We start from the raw sequence: 20,482 nt of genomic DNA, 5'->3' as shown, positions 1-20,482 counted from the left end.
TCCGTTGGAGTTGTGTTAGGATGGTGTGGTCTTGGAGAGCAGGGTCAACTTCAAGGATCACACAGTTATCCATGGTGTTGGGGAGGCCGACTTTGAACTTGGTGTCTGGCCGATATGCTTTATTGGGTCGGCTGGGTGCGATGTTAGAGTTGCGGCGTCAATCGGCCGAATCAAAACTAATTTGGGATTAGGTAAAGGAGTATACAGTCCACTGTAGAGACAGGCGGCGAAAAGCTTAGCACATTGGCCGGCTGGCTGAGAGAGTTTTCATTCCCCACCCCTGAGGGTGGGGTGGGCCACCTAGAAGGTTACGCCTTCTCTCTGGCCGGGCGAAGTGAGAGAAGCAGGAGAAGTGTAGGACGAAGAAGAGGGGAAAGACGAAGTGAGGAGTAGGGAAGATGTTATGTTGGAGTCTCTTGGATGGGGGAGACGGCTATGAATGGAGATTTATACAGGAGTGTCGAGAAAGAAGTTGCGTGGAAGTGTAAGGTGGTGAAGTGTTGAAGCGATGTGATAGAAGACAGTTATGAGGTGCCAGAGATGTTCAAGGGTCAGTGGTGGTGGTGGGATGGAGATACAGTATTAGCAGGAAGGAGGTGGACGAACATAGATAAAACGCAGGAAGGGAGGATGATCAGACCGGGTATGGCGAAGAGATGTGGAGTGGGGATATCTAGGGTGGGGAGGTGAGCGGGAGGGTTCGACGGGATGATGACGGCCGTAGAAAAGTGCTCCGTTGGAGATCAGATGGTCGACGGTTGCTGCGCTGGGGAGCTGAAGACGGATTAAGTACGTCGGACCGGTGCAGTTGTAAATGCCGAACGCCCTCCGGACGGGTATTTCTTGAAGGCGGAATTGATCTTGAACGTCGGTTGCCGGGATGAGTGGGTTTACGCCGCGGATGACGCAACTGAAGACTTCAGGTGTGGCTGATACTGCTGACAGTAATGAATGGTGTCTGGTGGCCGCTGCTGGTATGTTGGACGGCGGCGGTGACGTAGTGTTTGCCAGGACAGACGTAGATGCCGTAGACGGGCGGGTGAAGTAGCGGGGAGGAGTGCGTAAGTGTCGAGGTGAATCAACTGGAAGTAGCGGGGGAAAAGGATATTGATAGAATCGGCGATGGATGGGACGACGTAACAGTTGTGATGGAGGGAGAGGAGAAGGTGGGAGCAGGGGTCGTAAAGGTGGTGGTGGTGGTGGTGGTGGTGGTCGTCGTCGTCATGGTTAAGCGTAGTAGGGACGCTGACATCCAACGAGGAGTCAGCCTAAATGCTGATTCGGGTCGGCGGTAGCTTGTAGTATAGATGAGTAGCCACCCGGCCGATCAAAAAATGTGGAGATTCTTCGACGAGGATCTTGGATGTCTGCGTGAGAGATGTCGTTGAAAGACCCCTAGCGCATTGAAGACGCGCAGCTTTATGTGCCTGTGTGAGCAACGCCCTCTTGCGAGTTGACCTACTCCAAATGTTCATTGTATGCAGTTTTCGTCGCATTGTTCTGTCGGTAACATGTTTTGATAGAGCTTCATTCACCGACTGCAGCAATTCCTACCGGGTTTGAAAGTAAGTTTGATTGACAAGGCGTGAAACGCGTCTTCGGTCCCCCTCAGTCAGGATTTTTATCCAACCACAATTCTGACGTCGTGGTTCGTGGCCGCGTGTAGTACACCATTGCTTATAGACACGTTGAGCAGTCTGTTGCGGAACACCAACAAATTCAGCAACTTCACGCACCGTATGACCATGGGCACGGCCAAACACGATTGCCCCTTTTTACCACTCTGTCACATCCTTACAATTACCCGCGTTGACGTACAGTGTCCGCTTAAAACATCAATGTCTTACTGATCGCTACTGCCTTATGCTCAGGTAATGACAGTGCGTGTGTGGTTGAGCACGGTACTCTTTCGCTGCGCCATCTGTACAGGCTTAACGATCCATCTGTGCGTGCGCAGTAGGGTGACTATTGGTCCGGTGAGCTTACTATTGTAGGCTATTGTTGGGGATGTTTGAATAAAAATGGTTGAAAGTAAGATTTTAAATACTACTTTTAGGAACTCAACGAACAAAACATTAGAGCACTGCACAAAATCAAGCATAAAACTTTTTGAATCATGAGTTTACCGAGCTCGATAGCTGCAGTCGCTTAAGTGCGGACAGTATCCAGTATTCGAGAGATAGCGTGTTCGAAGCCCACTGTCGGCAGCCCTGAAGATGGTTTTCCGTGTTTCCCATGTTTTTGCTATTTGTTTTACGTCGCACCGACACAGATAGGTCTTATGGCGACGATGAGGTAGGAAAGACCTAGGAATGGGAAGGAATCGGCCGTGGCCTTAATTAAGGTAAAGCCCCAGCATTTGCCTGCTGTGAAAATGGGAAACCTGGGCTACCCACAGCGGGGTTCGAACCCACTATCTCCCGGATGCAAGCTCACAGCTCCGCGCTCCTAACCGCACGGCCAGCTTGCCCGGTTTTCCCATTTTTACACAAAGCAAATTCTGGGGCTGCACCTTAATTAAGGCCAAGGCTGCTTCTTTTCCACCCCTAGCCCTTTCCTATCCCATCGTCGCCATAAGAGCTATCTGTGTCGGTGCGACGTAAAGCAGATTGTAAATAAAAATAAAGAATTATGAGTTACGTTTTACTGAATGGTTAATTGGGATTCTATCTTCTTAGTGGAAATGTTGTAATTAACATCCAAGAAATTGTAAATCGTAGCTTGCACGCTTCAACACTGTACCTTTGTACAGTCGCTCAAAAGAAGAAGCACATGATGGTGTAAAATTCTTTCACATGCACTTTCTTTTTCAGAAACAGTTGGATCTATAGATATATTGTTTGTTGGTTTGTTGTGGGTATCCACAAAGTTTCTATCTACATGGGAGGTTAATTATACTTTGATAATAATTTAAATTAAGTGTGATAAAATATTAAGTGCGAGGAACTACAAAACCATGAGGTCATTCTCTTTTCGAGTGATTGTGCGTTGTAACGAAAAATTGTAACCTGCCAGTTTCCTTTAAATGTGTAATATAGGTAAATAAAACCATGTCTGTTTATAACGGGCGCAGTGTAAATCACTCGCAAATATTTGAAAAATAAAAAGTAATCAACGTTTCGTTAAAAATTGTGCGAGGAAAACTCTATAGTCACAATCGAATGGCACTCCTCCTTAGCCGTACCGAATATGTTCGCTCTCTTGCTTGACTGTGACCTACGCTTGACACTTCAACAGCCCGCAGTTACGTCAAGCCTGCCCAGCCACACTGGGCTAGTCTCAACGAGCACCCAGCTGAGCACCTCTGGTGTAGAGTAAGTTAGTCGTCCTCTTGCTCTCTTCCCTCACAGAGGAAGTCGCTGTGCCTTACAACGTTACCAATGAACTTCATCATTCTTCTCCCGATTTCACTGACGACGCTTCATCTCTCGCAGTACTCCCCCCTGTGGGTGGGGGCGGTAGAATAACACCCACGGTATCCCCTGCCTGTCGTAAGAGGCGACTAAAAGGGGCCTCAGGTGCTCTGAACTTAGAGGCGTGGGTTGGCGGCCACGGGGCCCGCAGCTGAGTCCTGGCATTGTTTCCACTTACTTGTGTCAGGCTCCTCACTTTCATCTATCCTATCCGACCTCTCTTGGTCAACTCTTGTTCTTTTCCGACCCCGACCCTATTAGGTTTGCGAGGGCTAGGGAGTCTTTAATTCTCACGCCCTTCGTGGCCCTTGTCTTTCTTTGACCGATATCTTCATTTTTCGAAGTGTCGGATCCCTTCCATTTTCTCTCTGATTAGTGTTATACAGAGGATGGTTGCCTAGTTGTACTTCCTCTTAAAACAATAATCACCACCACCACCTCACAGTACTCCATGACTGCTTTTCTTTTCTGTCCAGCTTACTCTCCTCCATACCCACATTTCTATTCCTTCTAGCGTAAATTGTTCTAGCTTTCACTCCCGTAGAGAAGTACGCTACAAACAAACGTTCTTTAAATTTAATTCTGCGAAGATCTTCCATGTTTATATATTTATATGCTTTTTGTTTAGCAAATTACACTGACTGACAGAGCAAATGCTACACCAAGAAGGAGTGGTTCGAAAGGGATGAAAGTTGGGGAAAAAACAGAGACGGCACGGACGAATAATTGATGTTTATTTCAAACCGATATGCAGGTTACACAATGCGCACGGCATCGACTCAGTAGGATGTAGGACCACCGCGAGCGGCGATGCACGCAGAAACACGTCGAGGTACAGAGTCAATAAGAGTGCGGATGGTGTCCTGAGGGATGGTTCTCCATTCTCTGTCAACCATTTGCCACAGTTGGTCGTCCGTACGAGGCTGGGGCAGAGTTTGCAAACGGCGTCCAATGAGATCCCACACGTGTTCGATTGGTGAGAGATCCGGAGAGTACGCTGGCCACGGAAGCATCTGTACACCTCGTAGAGCCTGTTGGGAGATGGAGCAGTGTGTGGGCGGGCATTATCCTGCTGAAACAGAGCATTGGGCAGCCCCTGAAGGTACGGGAGTGCCACCGGCCGCAGCACATGCTGCACGTAGCGGTGGGCATTTAACGTGCCTTGAATACGCACTAGAGGTGACGTGGAATCATACGCAATAGCGCCCCAAACCATGATGCCGCGTTGTCTAGCGGTAGGGCGCTCCACAGTTACTGCCGGATTTGACCTTTCTCCACGCCGACGCCACACTCGTCTGCGGTGACTATCACTGACAGAACAGAAGCGTGACTCATCGGAGAACACGACGTTCCGCCATTCCCTCATCCAAGTCGCTCTAGCCCGGCACCATGCCAGGCGTGCACGTCTATGCTGTGGAGTCAATGGCAGTCTTCTGAGCGGACGCCGGGAGTGTAGGCCTCCTTCAACCAATCGACGGGAAATTGTTCTGGTCGATGTTGGAACAGCCAGGGTGTCTTGCACATGCTGAAGAATGGCGGTTGACGTGGCGTGCGGGGCTGCCACCGCTTGGCGGCGGATGCGCCGATCCTCGCGTGCTGACGTCACTTGGGCTGCGCCTGGACCCCTCGCACGTGCCACATGTCCCTGCGCCAACCATCTTCGCCACAGGCGCTGCACCGTGGACACATCCATATGGGTATCGGCTGCGATTAGACGAAGCGACCAACCTGCCCTTCTCAGCCCGATCACCATACCCCTCGTAAAGTCGTCTGTCTGCTGGAAATGCCTCCGTTGACGGCGGCCTGGCATTCTTAGCTATACACGTGTCCTGTGGCACACGACAACACGTTCTACAATGACTGTCGGCTGAGAAATCACGGTACGAAGTGGGCCATTCGCCAACGCCGTGTCCCATTTATCGTTCGCCACGTGCGCAGCACAGCGGCGCATTTCACATCATGAGCATACCTCAGTGACGTCAGTCTACCCTGCAATTGGCATAAAGTTCTGACCACTCCTTCTTGGTGTTGCATTTGCTCTGTCAGTCAGTGTATTTTAATTTTGGAGAGTTTCCTTATCCTTCTTTTAACTTTTGATATGCTCCTGTTATCCTGTGTCATCTGACTTCCAAGGTACCAAAACTGGTTTACTGCCTTAAATTTTCCTTTGCCTATTCTAATATTTGATGCGTGTGTTTGTCTCGGTCTGAATACTGTCACTGTTTTTAGTTTGCTTAGTACTAATTTTGTGGTTCCACTTACCTAATGTTTATGTCAGTAAGTTCATTTTATTCATTCCGTTTTATGTTTCTGCCAATATAATAATATCGTGGCAAACCTTATACAATATACCTGCTTTCAGTTAATTTTAATCCCTGTTGTTCTCTTTTTAATGATTGTTATTGCTTTCTCTAGGAACAGAGGACAGGTGTTGGATACATTTTTCCCTTCTCTCTGAATCCTTGTGTGAACTCGCTTGTCCGGAATACGAGTCTACTTTTGAGAAAGTGCGAAGTTACGCGGATTTCTTAAAGAGTTTAGTGCAAAGTATTTTAGTACAGACGGGAAAATTTGATTTTAAAATGTTTGTGTTTTGGAAGTTACGGTTGTCAAGAACTGTAGTGAAGTTGACAGTTACCGGACTGTCCCTTGCCTCATACGTTTCATGGTTGGTTATACCAAATAACACGTCTTCTACGCAATTTTTGGACAATATTTAAATTTTTTGCGTCATATTTCCAAGCTCTCATGTTCTCGTATCTTTTAGAGCATACGTGTTTGCATAATTTCTGAGTATTTAGGACATAAGAAAGAACACATTTCGTGTAAGGAGGCCTTTTCCAGTTTAGGGCATCACAAGAACAGCTGTCCAGAAGGATGGCGACCTTCCTCATAATTATTTATATATCCCATTACACAACTGTGATAAGATCTTTTTATCTTTTGTGAGCAGCTTCCATCTCAGTATCAGTTACACAATGAAAGGTGATACTGGGAGCGCGTCCCAGAGTACCCAACACGCGGTAGAAGGAGTTCCTCTGGTACAAGTGGAGGGCTCCTGCCACAAGGTAAAGTCCTCCTTATAGTTCACATCATTATTCACTTCAGGAGTTTTCAGTATCACTAAATTAGTGACATGAGGACCCACGTGGAAGTATTTGATATGTGTTACTATAATAATGATAATTTATTGTATTGTACTTGCTTTTCCCACTACTTTTGATCGAATGGTAGTTAAGAGTGTAAACATGCCATGATAAGCGTTTATTTACATATAATAATGTCCGGCTCCTTGGCTGCATGGTCAGCGTAATAACTATAGGGTCAGATGACCCTTGGATCGATCCCCGGTTGGGCCTAGGATTTTAATCACTACTGGCTAAATCCCGTAGCTCAGGGCCTGGGTGTTTGAGTTCATGTTAATAAACATCTTCATTTACCTACAACACATCGCACTGAAAATTACTACAGAAACACGCAATAGTGGATATAATAATAATAATAATAATAATAATAATAATAATAATAATAATAATAATAATAATAAATTGTGGCGACATTTAGTAAATTCACAGAGGCTAGCAGAATGAACGCTAAAAAGGCATAGCGGTGTATAATTATATATGTGTGTATAATAATAATAATAATAATAATAATAATAATAATAATAATAATAATAATAATAATAATAATTTGTTTGTCCAACCCTTGTTTCGTTTCTCTACGGGGTCGGGCATGAGGTGAGATGAATCTGTCGTGGCGGGTTTTTATGACCGGATGCCCTTCCTGACGTCACCCTCACCAGAGGAGTTGATGAGATGAAATGAATGACGTGATATATGATAGTAGGAAGGGAGAGGGTGTTACCCAGTGCCGGCACATAGCCTACTCCTGTCAAATAGCATCAAGGGGTCGGTTCAAGGCTTAACTTCTCCATCCGACGGACGAATCACCATCAACAGCGTCGTATGCCCTCACTCCATATGAGCACTGCGGAGAGGTTTGGAATTTAATCCAGGATTTTGCCACGCAATCTAGTGATCAGGAATTGTATACCACCACCTCCCCTACCCTGCCGGCCAACATTCTGATGGTGAAATTTTTTCGACCAACGGAACTCGAACCGGCTAACCACGATGTCAGACCGTTTACACTTCAACGCCTTAACGATCAAGGCTACCAGGCGGGCTTAATAATAATAATAATAATAATAATAATAATAATAATAATAATAATAATAATAATAATAATAATATATACACCTCCACCCATTCTCGAAAACTCTTCATGTAAACTACTATGAGACCGAGAAGTCATAACCGATGTCACGCTCATCAACAATAGACCAGATATTTATTCTAATCGATAAATCAAAAAGATCCGCATCCCTTATAGAAATTGCTTGTCCAAACACCTCCAATCTGCAAACAACAATAGCCACAAAGATATCAAAATACACAGAACTGGCAATAGAAATACAACGCCTGTGGAAACTAGAATCAATCACCACAGTTCCAATAGTAAAATCATGTACCGGTGTTATTCCAAAAAGCTTGCACAGCTCTCTGGCCGCATTAAACCTGCATCATCACACATACGTAAAACTACAGAAAGCCACCCTCCTGAGCACTAGCCACATTGTGAGAAAGTTCCTAGGAACGACGTTTCCTCTGACTCACGCCAAACAGCATGAAGTTCCAGGCCGCAGTTCCAGTAATACTGAAGAACAGATTCCCAAAACGGGGACATAAGAAGTCTGAAGTTGTTTGTATTTATTGTATAAATGTATATGTTGTAATTATTTCTGTTGTAAATATTTGTACATATATGTACCTGTAGTTTCATAATCAAGAGGGTGACTCCTTGCTTAGGCCGAATCAGCCCATTATGTTACCGGCACAAGCCGAGCCTTCCTAAATTGATACAAATAATAATAATAATAATAATAATAATAATAATAATAATAATAATAATAATAATAATAATAATAATAATAATAATAATAATAATAATAATCTTCTATATAAATAAAATCGTAACGACCATGTGTCTGCACATTGACTATTTTGGCGAAATTTCCGTACAGTTATCCGTTTCAGGTGTAATAATGACCATCTGCATATTTTTTAGCTTTGGTGTCTGTTTGTTTGTCTGTTTGTCTGTCTGTTTGTTTGTGTGATTGTCTGTTTGTCTATAACTCGAAAACTACTGAATATATATTTATACCAAACTTCATATTTTGAAACCACCTGTTCTTGGGTAGGTTTTAAGGCCAATAATGTTTCTAAATCCCTGAACTGACTGGGGGGTTTATACGAAACCGAAACCGTAATTTTGCACTCCCACTGAATATACACAACAAAACTTAATGGAAATCTACCTGCCTTAATGGAAAACAATTTCTAAACATTTTTTTTTCATGCGCATCATTTCGTTACGAGGATTAATAAGGGTGATAACACTAACGGACCGTTTATCGGTACAAGTCCCACCGGACTTAAGAGCGGTGCGTGTAAAGCGTATTTCTTATAACTTGAAAACTACTGGAGATATTTCAACCAAACTTCATATTTAGCATCCACCTGTGAAAATGTAAGTTTTTAGGTCCATACCGAGTCAAATTCCCGGAATGGACTGGGGGTTTATAGGGAACTGAAACAGTGAATTTACTCTCCCCCAATATATGCAAGACCAATCTCACTGGAAATCGACCAACCTTGATGAAACTCCATTTCTAAAACTTTTTTCTCGTGTACATTTTTTCGGTAGAAGAATTAATAATGGAGATATCATGAACGGTCTGTTTTGTACCCATAAGTCCAGCGGACATACCCCACAATGTGTTTTACGTATAGAAGATTCCTTATCTATTCATTACGACCGTGTGTCTGTACACTGACCTTTTCGAATAAATTTTCGTACAGTTATATGTTACAAGTGTAATAATGACTATCTGCATATTTGTTAGCTTTAGTTTCCTGAATAGTCCTCATTTCAATCCCTCCCCCTCCCCCAAAGCACGACTGAAGCACAATCTGCCAGACGAGCTAGAAAATTGAAATTTGGCGAAGTGATATGTCTTTAGCCTGTAATCGACGGAAAGCTACCAAGATCTTTAAATATGAGGGTCAAGTCATAAGTCATGGCAACTATTTTTTTTCTCGCGAACAGGAGACAACTCGGAAGATCTAAGATACGCGTTTGGAAATATAGGGCATGTAGTTATGCATAGTGCCTGAAGACAAATTCTGACTTCAGGAGATTATCTTTGGAAAGTGACAGAACTCAGGCCTTTGGTAAACATTGTCTTATTATGGTATAGACAGCAAATACACAAGACTATGTGCAAGGGACAGGCCTCCACTGGTTACAGGCACTGATCGATCACCATCATCCGTACATCTTTGTCCATGGACACTGGATCGCCTGGGCGAGGCAAATCGGCAGTTGATACTCTACCCCGTTTGAACGTCTCCACCCACCTCGCCACTGTTCTATGGGCATGGCATACACACCTAATGCTTCCCGCAGCTCTGCATGGCATTGGCGTGCATTTCTGCCGCAGAGAACTGCTATTTTAATATACGATCGTTGCTCCTGCTTGTTGACTTCCATTTTGTGACGCTCTCACTCACACACTGAACTTTCTTAGACCTACACTGTTGTTTACATACACCATCTAGTGGCATCATACGCAACTATATAGGCCTACCGTACGTTTCCAAATGCATATCTTAGATTTTCCGTGTTGACTCCTGTTCGTGAGAAGAAAAAATAGTTGCTATGACTTATGACTCGACCAATGTATTTCATTTTTACCCCCGAAAAGTTTCGGAATATTGTCCGGCCCCATGGCTAAATGGTTACCGTGCTGGCCTTTGGCCACAGGGGTGTCGGGTTCGATTCTCAGCAGGGTCAGGAATTTCAACCATAATTGGCTCATCCCCCTGGCAGGGGAACTGGGTGTATGTGTCGCCTTCATCATCATTTCATCCTCATCATGACGCGCAGGTGAAGGAACACATGGATGTCAAATCAAAAGACCTGCACCTGGCGAGCCGAAGTCCTCGGACATATCCGGGCACTAAAAGCCATACGCCATTTCATTTTATCGGAATATTGAGGCAATCTTAATGACGATGCAGACCTTCGTTTCGAGGTATTTCGCAGCTTAACGGTAAGTCGTATCACAAAACGGATGGCACGATCTCAGTTCAATTTGGAGTGATCTGCAACTTCGGTACTATTACGTTTCGTCGTATCTCTATTCCTTATATATTAGATTTGTCTCTATTTTTCAATTATACCTACATTTTGTTCCTTGTACATGTATAATTCGTAGTTCGAATCACTTATACGAAAGGTAGAATCATCTATTTTTACACGAGCATGGCCCACCCAGTATCCATACGTGAGCCAAATTCTTTGTTTGTAGCTGTCAAATTAGTACCCAAAAGTGAGAAAACTTCACCCAAATTTCATCCTATTCAACGCTTCTAACTCATTTTTACCCATAATTAGATGAGAGAGGAGAAAATATCTTAAGACCAGCCATTTAGACCGCTAAATGAGGCATCTTATAGTATAATCCGTTTGCCGATATGATGTATCGTTTAGCCACCAATTAATCTGTGAATGTAAGTTTGTAATATTGTAAACGTGCATATACATGCATATACTTCGTATGCCAATCTATATATATATTCTCTGAAGTCGATTTGTAGCGAGGTAGAAAGGGTGTGTTTGCCATTATCGGTAATATTTAACATCGATAGTGACTCTCAGCAGGAGGGCGTGTGCTGTTGTAATCATTACCGGTACTCTCCACATGAACTTTGACTGGCAGTAGGAATGGGATCCTTCTCCAACTCCTTTGTATCTAGCATTAGTTACGAGGGACTGCCATTGTAGATAATAATTCACTTCTCGATTTGACTGCCAGAAGTCAAGGGAGCATGCAATTTTGTTCAAAAACCCCTGACCGATTGTGTTTGGGAGTAGGCAAGTGTGCCCGTCATTATAAATAAATTTACCCATCTAAAATGTGACTGGCATTAGGCATAGTGTTCTTGCTATTATAATGGAAACTCACCAACTCGATGTGACTAAGAAAAGGGGCCTGTCCTTATAATGATAACAGCACAGCTCAATTTTGACTGGCAGTAGGGAAGGTGCCTGTTTTTCCAAAAAAAAACCTCCTCAACTATAATCTGTCAGGAAGTATGAAAGGGCGCCTACCATTGTAACGAAAACTCCCCAAATCGATTGTGACCGCGCAGTAGGTAATGAAACCTCCAATTATAATAAAAAACTTTCTTACTCTATCGTGAATGGCAGTAGGCAAGTAAGCCTGCCGTTATCATCACAACTCCGCAACTCGCACTTTACATTGGAAACAACGTATGGAAACCTCCCTGCGCTATTTCTGGATAACGCTAAGAGGCATGCAATTTAAAAAAATCTCACTCATTGCATGTACAGTAATTTACTTCGATATCCGCAAACAATGTCGAATACCGTAGCGAAGCACGGGTACAATTGCTAGTCTATATAAATAAAATCGTAACGACCGTGTGTCTGTACATTGACTATTTTGGCGAAATTTTCCGTACAGTTATCCGTTTCTAGTGTAATAATGACCATCTGTATATTTTTCAGCTTAGGTGTCTGTTTGTTTGTCTAAGTTCTTATAACTCGAAAACTACTCGATATATTATTTCTGCCAAACTTGATATTTTTTAGAATCCACCTGTCCTTGGGTAGATTTTAGGGCCAATATTATTTCTGAATACCTAAATGTACTGGGAGTTTATCTGAAACCGAAACCATGATTTTGCACTACCACAAAATTTGCACATCCAAAATTAATGGAAATCTACCATCCTGAATGGAAATCAATTTCTAAAACTTTTCTCATGTGCACCGTTTCAACAGGAGGATTAATAAGGGAGATATCATTAACGGACGGTTTTTCAGCACAAGCCCCAAGTCCCAACGGACTTCACTCAAAAGCGGGTGCGTGTAAAGCGTATTTGAAAATCACCGAAGATATTTCAACCATACTTTATATTTAACATCCACCTGTCCAAAGGTAGATTTTAAGGTCTATACTTTTTTCATATTTCCGGAATGGACTGGGATCTTATAGGGAACCTAAAAAATGAATTACCGAGCTCGATAGCTGCAGTCGCTTAAGTGCGGCCAGTATCCAGTATTCGGGAGATAGTGGGTTCGAATCCCACTGTCGACAGCCCTGAAGATGGTTTTCCGTGGTTTCCCATTTTCACACCAGGCAAATGCTGGGGCTGTACCTTAATTAAGGCCACGGCCGCTCCCATCCCACTCCTAGCCCTTCCCTGTCCCATCGTCGCAATAAGACCTATCTGTGTCGGTGCGACGTAAAAGCAACTAGCTAAAAAATGAATTTACTCTCCCACAATATATGCAAGACCAATCTGACTGGAAATCAACCAACCTCGATGGAAATCCATTTCTAAAACTTTTTTCTCATGTGCATTTTTTCGACAGGAGGATTAATAACGACGATATCATGAACGGTCGGTTTTGCGGGTTAAGTCCAGCGGACATAGCCCAAAAGGTGTTGTACGTGGAGCAGATTTCTTATCTATCTATATAAATAAAATCGTAACGACCGTGTGTCTGTACATTGACTATTTTGGAGAAATTGTCGTACAGTTATCCGTTTCATGTGTAATAATGACAATCTGCATAATTTTTAGCTTTGGGGTTTGTCTATTTGTCTATAACTTGAAAACTACTGGATATATTTCTGTCAAACTTCATATTTAGAATCCACCTGTCCTTGGGTAGGTTTTAGGGCCAAAATTGTTTCTGGGAGTTTATACGAAACCGAAACCATAATTTTTGAACTCCTACAAAATATACACAATCAAAGTTAATCAAAATCTACCTGCCTTAATGGAAATCAATTTCTAAACCTTTTTTCTCACATGCATCATTTCTATACGAGGATTAATAAGAGAGATATCATTAACGGACCGTTTTCTGTACAAGTCCCACCGGACTTACCTCAAGTGCGGGTGCGTGTAAAGCGTACGGTATTTATTATAACTTGAAACTTGTTGGAGATATTTCAACCAAACTTCGTATTTAGCATCCACCTGTCCAAAGTTAAGTTTCTTATTTTTTTTTTTTTGCTAGTGGCTTTACGTCGCACCGACACAGATAGGTCTTATGGCGACGATGGGATACGAAATGCCTAGAAGTTGGAAGGAAACGGCCGTGGCCGTAATTAAGGTACAACCCCAGCATTTGCCTGGTGTGAAAATGGGAAACCACGGAAAACCATCTTCAGAGCTGCCGACAGTGGGATTCGAACCCACTATCTGCCGGACGCAATCTCACAGCCACGCGCCACTAACCGCACGGCCAACTCGCCTGGTAAGGGAAGTTTTTAGGTCTATACCACGTCAAATTCCCGGAATGGACTGGAGGTTTATAGGGAACCGAAACAGTAATTTTACTCTCCCACTATATATACAAGACCAGCCTCACTGGAAATCGACCAACCTTGATGGAAATCCATTTCTAAAACTTTCTTCTCATGTGCATTTTTTCGATACGAGGATTAATAGGGGAGGTATCATTAACAGACGGTTTTTCAGCCCATGTCCCACCGGTCTTAACTCAAAAGCGGGTGTGTGTAAAGCTTACTGCTTATAACTTGAAAACTACTGGAGATATGTCAACCAAACTTCATATTTATCATCCACCTGTCCACAGGTAGATTTTTAGGTCCATACAATTTCAAATTTCCGGAATGGACTGGGGGTTTATAGGGAACCGAAATAATGATTTTACTCTCCCACAATATGTACAAGACGAACCTGACTGGAAATCGAACAACGTTGATGGAAATCCATCTCTAAAACTTTTTGTCATGTACATTTTTCGATAGGAGAATTAATAAGGGAGATATCATGAACGGTCGGTTTCGCAGGCTAAGTCCAGCGGACATGGCTCAAAAGGTGCTGTACGTAGAGCAGATTACTTATCTACGTATATAAATAAGATCGTAACGACCGTGTGTCTGTACGTTGACTATTTTGGCGAAATTTTCTTACGTTCATCCGTTTCAAGTGTAATAATGACCATCTGCATATTTGTTAATTTTAGTTTCTTGAAAGTTCTCATTTAACCAAACTCTCCCCAAAGCAAGGATGAGGTGCAATCTGCCATACGAGCTAGAAAATTGAAATTTATCAAAATTATATGTCTTAGCCTGTAATCGACGGAAAGCTTCCTAGATCTTAAAATATTTCATTTTTTACCGCCGAAAAATATCGGATTAGAGAGGCAATTTTAATGTCGGCACAGACCTTAGTTTCGAGATAATTTGCAGCTAAATGGTAAGTTAATTTTAGTTTCTTGAAAGTTCTCATTTTAACCCCGATGGCACAATCAACGAATTCAATCACTACTGATCTGCATTTAGGGCAGTCGCCTAGGTGGCAGATTCCCTATCTGTTGTTTTCCTAGCCTTTTCTTAAATTATTGCAAAGAAATTGGAAATTTATTGAACATCTCCCTTGGTAAGTTATTCCAATCCCTAACTCCCCTTCCTATAAACGAATATTTGCCCCAATTTGTCCTCTTGAATTCCTACTTTATCTTCATATTGTGATCTTTCCTACTTTTAAAGACACCATCCAAACTTATTCGTCGACTGATGTCTTCCCACGCCATCTCTTCACTGACAGCTCGGAACATACCACTTAGTCGAGCAGCTCGTCTCCTTTCTCCCAAGTCTTCCCATCCCAAACTTTGCAACATTTTTGTAACGCTACTCTTTTGTCGGAAATCGCCCAGAACAAATCGAGCTGCTTTTCTTTGGATTTTTTCCAGTTCCTGAATCAAGTAATCCTGGTAAGGGTCCCATACACTGGAACCATACTCAAGTTGAGGTCTCACCAGGGACAAATATGCTCTCTCCTTTACATCCTTACTACAACCCCTAAATACTCTCATAACCATGTGCAAAGATCTGTACCCTTTATTTACAATCATATTTATGTGATTTCCCCAATGAAGATCTTTCCTTATATTTATACCTAGGTATTTACAATGATCCCCAAAGGGAACTTTCACCCCATCAACGCAGTATTAAAACTGAGAGGACTTTTCCTATTTGTGAAACTCACAACCTGACTTTTAACCCCGTTTATCATCATACCATTACCTACTGTCCATCTCACAATATTATCGACGTCATTTTGCAGTTGCTCACAATCTTGTAACTTATTTATTACTCTGTACAGAATAACATCCTCTGCGAAAAGCCTTATCTCTGATTCCACTTCTTTACACATATCATTGATATATATATAAGAAAACATAAAGGTCCAATAATACTGCCTTGAGGAATTCCCCTCTTAATTTTTACAGGGATAGATAAAGCTTCACTTACTCTAATTCTCTGAGTTATTTTCTAGAAACAGAGCCACCCATTCAGTCACTCTTTTGTCAAGTCCAATTGCATTCATTTTTGCCAGTACTGCCTTAGATAAGTCAATCGCAATACAGTCCAATTGACCTCCTGAATCCAGGATATCTGCCATATCTTGCTGGAATCCTACAAGTTGGGCTTCAGTGGAATAACCTTTCCTAAACCCAAACTGCCTTCTGTCAAACCATTTATTAATTTTGCAAATATGTCTTATATAATCAGAAAGAATGCTTTCCCAAAGCTTACATACAATGCATGTCAAACTGACTGGCCTGTAATTTTCAGATTTATGCCTATCACCCTTTCCTTTATATACAGGGGCTACTATAGCAACTCTCCATTCATTTGGTACTTCATGCAAACAAAAATCAAACAGGTACTTCAGATATGGTACTATATCCCAACCCATTGTCTTTAGTATATCCCCCGAAACCTTATCAATTCCAGCTGCTTTTCTAGTTTTCAACTTTTGTATCTTACTGTAAATGTCATTGCTGTCATAGGTAAATTTTAATACTTCTTTAGTATTAGTCACCTCCTCTATCTGGACATTATCCTTGTAACCAACAATCTTTACATACTGCTGACTGAATACTTCTGCCTTTTGAAGATCCTCGCATACACGCTCCCCTTGTTCATTAATTATTCCTGGAATGCCCTTCTTGGAACCTGTTTCTGCCTTAAAGTGCCTATACGTATTCTTCCATTTATCACTAAAATTAGTGTGGCCACCAATTATGCTTGCCATCATGTTATCCTTAGCTGACTTCTTTGCTAGATTCAATTTCCTAGTAAGTTCCTTCAATTTCTCCTTACTTCCACAGCCATTTCTAACTCTATTTCTTTCCAACCTGCACCTCCTTCTTAGTCTCTTTATTTCCCTGTTATAATATAGTGGACCTTTACCATTCCTTACCACCTTTGTAGGTACAAACCTATTTTCACATTGCTCAACAATTGCTTTAAACCCATCCCAGAGTCTGTTTACATTTTTATTTACCATTTTCCAACGATCGTAGTTATTAAAAACTCCTCATGCCTGTTTTATTAGCCATATGGTACTGCCTAACAGTCCTAATTTTAATCTCTTCCTTTCTTTCACATTTATTTTTAATTACCACAAAAACAACATCGTGCTCACTAATATCATCTATTACTTCGGTTTCTCTATAGAGCTCATCTGGTTTTACCAGCACTACATCCAGAATATTCTTCCCTCTAGTTGGTTCCATCACTTTCTGAACCAGGTGCCCTTCCCATATTAACTTATTTGCCATTTGTTGGTCATGCTTCCTGTCGTTCTCATTACCTTCCCAATTGACACTTGGTAAATTGTGATCACCCGCTACGATCACGTTCCTTTCCTTATCGTTTCCCACATATCTGATTATCTTATCAAATAATTCTGAATCAGCATCTGCGCTACCCTTTCCTGGTCTGTACACTCCAAAGACATCTAGTTGCCTATTATGTTTAGAAATGAGCCTTACCACTAGAATTTCGTGCTTGTCATCTTTAACTTTTTCGTAGCTTACAAATTCTTCTTTCACGAGAATGAATACTCCCCCTCCTACCTTTCCTATCCTATCTCTACGATACAGCCTCCAGTTCCGTGAGAAAATTTCTGCTCTATTATATCATTTCTCAGCCATGATTCAACTCCTATTACAATTCTGGTAAGTATATATTTATTAAATTACTTAATTCTATTCCTTTCTTTACAATACTTCTACAGTTGAGCACTAACAGTTTTATGTCATCCCCACTTGATTTCCAGTTCCCTGTTCCCTTAACACCGCTGCCTAGCGCACCCTGTTTCCCTGAATGTACCTCCCTATAACCCTTCTAAACAAATTTCCTAACTTATATGTACCACTGCGGTTTAAGTGAAGGCCATCTGAGCGCAGATCGCTATCCCCTACCCACCCATTAGGATCTAGAAATTTCACTCCCAGTTTCCCACATATCCACTCCATAGTCTCATTTAAATCCCCAATCACCTTCCAGTCAGTATCCTTCCTAGAGAGTATTCCTCTGATAACAATCTACGCTTCCTTTAACTTCATCCGTGCTGCACTTACCAGATCCCACACATCCCCAACTATGTTGGTACTTATACCTGCTTGTCTTACGTTGTTAGTACCAACGTGAAGCACTGCCACCTTCTCCTTTCCCTCCTCCTTCTCTTCTACTTTCTTCAACATCTGCCTTAACCTAATTTCTGGATAACACTCTACCCTAGTACTCTTTCCTCCACACACTTTCCCGACATGTCTAACGATAGAATCCCCCATGACCAGAGCCTCAGCCCTACCCACCTCATTTGATCTCCTGCCCTCCTGGTCAGTCCTATCTTTCCTGACAGCTGCAGAAGCTACTTCCTCCTCCCTTTTCTCCATCCCATGACCCTGTTCTACCTGTCCTTTCCTATCCACTACTCCTCATTTCCCTTTCCTACCTCTTCCCTTTCTCCTACTTCCAAACTTCTCGGCAACAGTTCCCTGTTCCTCATCTTCCCTCGGTTGTTCTACCTGCAGTGACTCGTACCGATTTCTCACCGACACCTGTCCTGAATTTTGATCCTGAATGGATCCCTTAGCCTGCAATCGCCTTCCCCTTAAAACATTAGACCACCTGTCTTCCACAATTCCCCCATTTCCTTCCAATCCCTCTATTTCACCTACTGTATCCTGTACATTTTTTGGAGGCCTACTTTTCTTCCTGTCCTCTGAGAGTATCTTAATTATCTCCCTTAAGCTCTCGAACTCCTCCCTCATACTCCTTACTTCAATTTGGAGTGATCTACAACTTTGGTCCTATGACGTTTCGTCGTATCTACTTTTTATGTTAGATTTGTCTCTATTTCTCGATTATACCTACATTTTTCTCTTTGTACACGTATAATTGATAGTTAGAATCACTTATATGAAAGATGGAATCATTTAATTGTACGCGAACATTGGCCTACCCAGTATCCATACGTGAGCCAAATTCTATGTTGGTAGCTGTCACATTAGTACCCTAAAGAAAACCTTACCCAGATTTTACCTTATTCAAAGTTTCTAACTCAATTTTACCCATAAATATATGAGACAGGAGAAAATATCTTAAGACCAGCCATTTAGACCGGTATCTGAGGCGTCTTATGGTGCAATCCGTTTGTCGATATGATGTATCGTTTAGCAGCAGTTAATCTGTAAACGATGGTTTGCAATATAGTAAACATGCATATACTTCGTATGCCGATCTATATATTATATTCATTGATGTCGATTTGTAGCAATGTAGAATGGGTGTGTATGCCATTATAATTAATATTTTACATCGATAGTGACTCTCAGCAGGAGGGCGTCTGCTATTGCAATCATTAATCATTACTCTCCAAATCGAATTTGACTGGCAGTAGGAATTGTATCCTTCTCCAACTCCTTTGCAACTAGCATTAGTAAGGAGGGACTATCATTGTAATTATCTTCTCGATTTGACTGGCAGAAGTCAAGGGAGTGTGCAATTTTTGTTCAAAACTCCAGTAACCGGTTGTGTTTGGGAGTAGGCAAGTGTGCCCGCGATTATAAACAAAGTCACCCATCTAAAATGTGACTGGCATTAGGCATAGTGGCCTTGCTATTATAATGGAAACTCACCAACTCGATGTGACTGTCATTAAGAAAAAGGTGCCTGTTATTATGATGACAACACAACTCAGCTTCGACTGACAGTATGGAAGGTGCCTGCTATTATATTAAACATTTATCAACTGTAAAATGTCTGGAAGTAGGAAAGGGGCCTGCCATTGTAAAGAAAACTCCCCGAATAGATTGTGACCGCACAGTAGGTAATGGGGCCTCCCATTATAATGAAAACTTACCTAATCAATTGTGAATGGCAGTAAGGAAGTGAGCCTGCCGTTATCATCACGGCTCCGCAACTCGCACTTTACATTGGAAACGACGTATGGGAATCTCTCCCTGCTGTTTCTGGATAACGCTAAGACATACAATTAAAAAATTATCATACACTGCATGCACAGTAATTTACTTCGATATCCGTGTACAATGTAGAATACCGTAGCGAAGCACAGATATATTTGCTAGTATATAAATAAAATCGTAACGCCCGCGTGTCTGTGCATTGACTATTTTTGCGAAATATTCGTACAGCTATCCGTTTAAGGGGTAATAATGACCACCTGCATATTGTGTAGCTTTAGTTTCCTGTAAGTCCTCCTTTTACCCCCTCCCTCAAATTCAAGATTGCGGCACAATCTGCCAGAGGAGCTAGAAAATTGAAATTTGGCAAACTATACGTTTTAGCCTGTAACTGATGGAAAGCTTCCAAGATCTTTAAATTTTTCATTTTTAATCCACGAAGAATATGGAAATGTGGAGGCAATTTTAATGATAGTGCAGACCTTCGTTCGAGGTATTTTGTTACTAAACGGTAAGTCGTATCACAAAACGGATGGCGCAATCTCCGTTCAATTTGGAGTGATCTACATCTTTGGTCCTGTGACATTTTGTCGTATCTCTATCCCCTATACGGTAGATTTCTTTCTATTTCTCGATTTTATGTAAGTTTTGCA

The 20,482-nt window shown here is 42.1% G+C and overlaps 1 protein-coding gene across 1 annotated transcript in view; it reads left to right on the top strand.

The window, feature by feature from the left end:
• The first annotated feature begins 1,148 nt into the window (after window positions 1-1,148).
• The window catches only part of LOC136877796 (solute carrier organic anion transporter family member 74D), a 134,653-nt gene continuing 115,319 nt past the window's right edge, over window positions 1,149-20,482 (top strand). The window contains exons 1-2 of the mRNA XM_068228748.1: window positions 1,149-1,291; window positions 6,367-6,481. Of these exons, the coding sequence (XP_068084849.1) occupies window positions 1,149-1,291; window positions 6,367-6,481 (258 nt within the window). The remainder of the gene's footprint in view (window positions 1,292-6,366; window positions 6,482-20,482) is intronic.

The sequence above is a fragment of the Anabrus simplex genome, chromosome 7 (assembly GCF_040414725.1).
Source record: "Anabrus simplex isolate iqAnaSimp1 chromosome 7, ASM4041472v1, whole genome shotgun sequence".
Taxonomy (NCBI): Eukaryota; Metazoa; Arthropoda; class Insecta; order Orthoptera; family Tettigoniidae; genus Anabrus; species Anabrus simplex.
The sequence above is the reverse complement of the archived record's forward strand: the minus strand, read 5'-3'. Positions and strand labels throughout refer to the sequence as shown.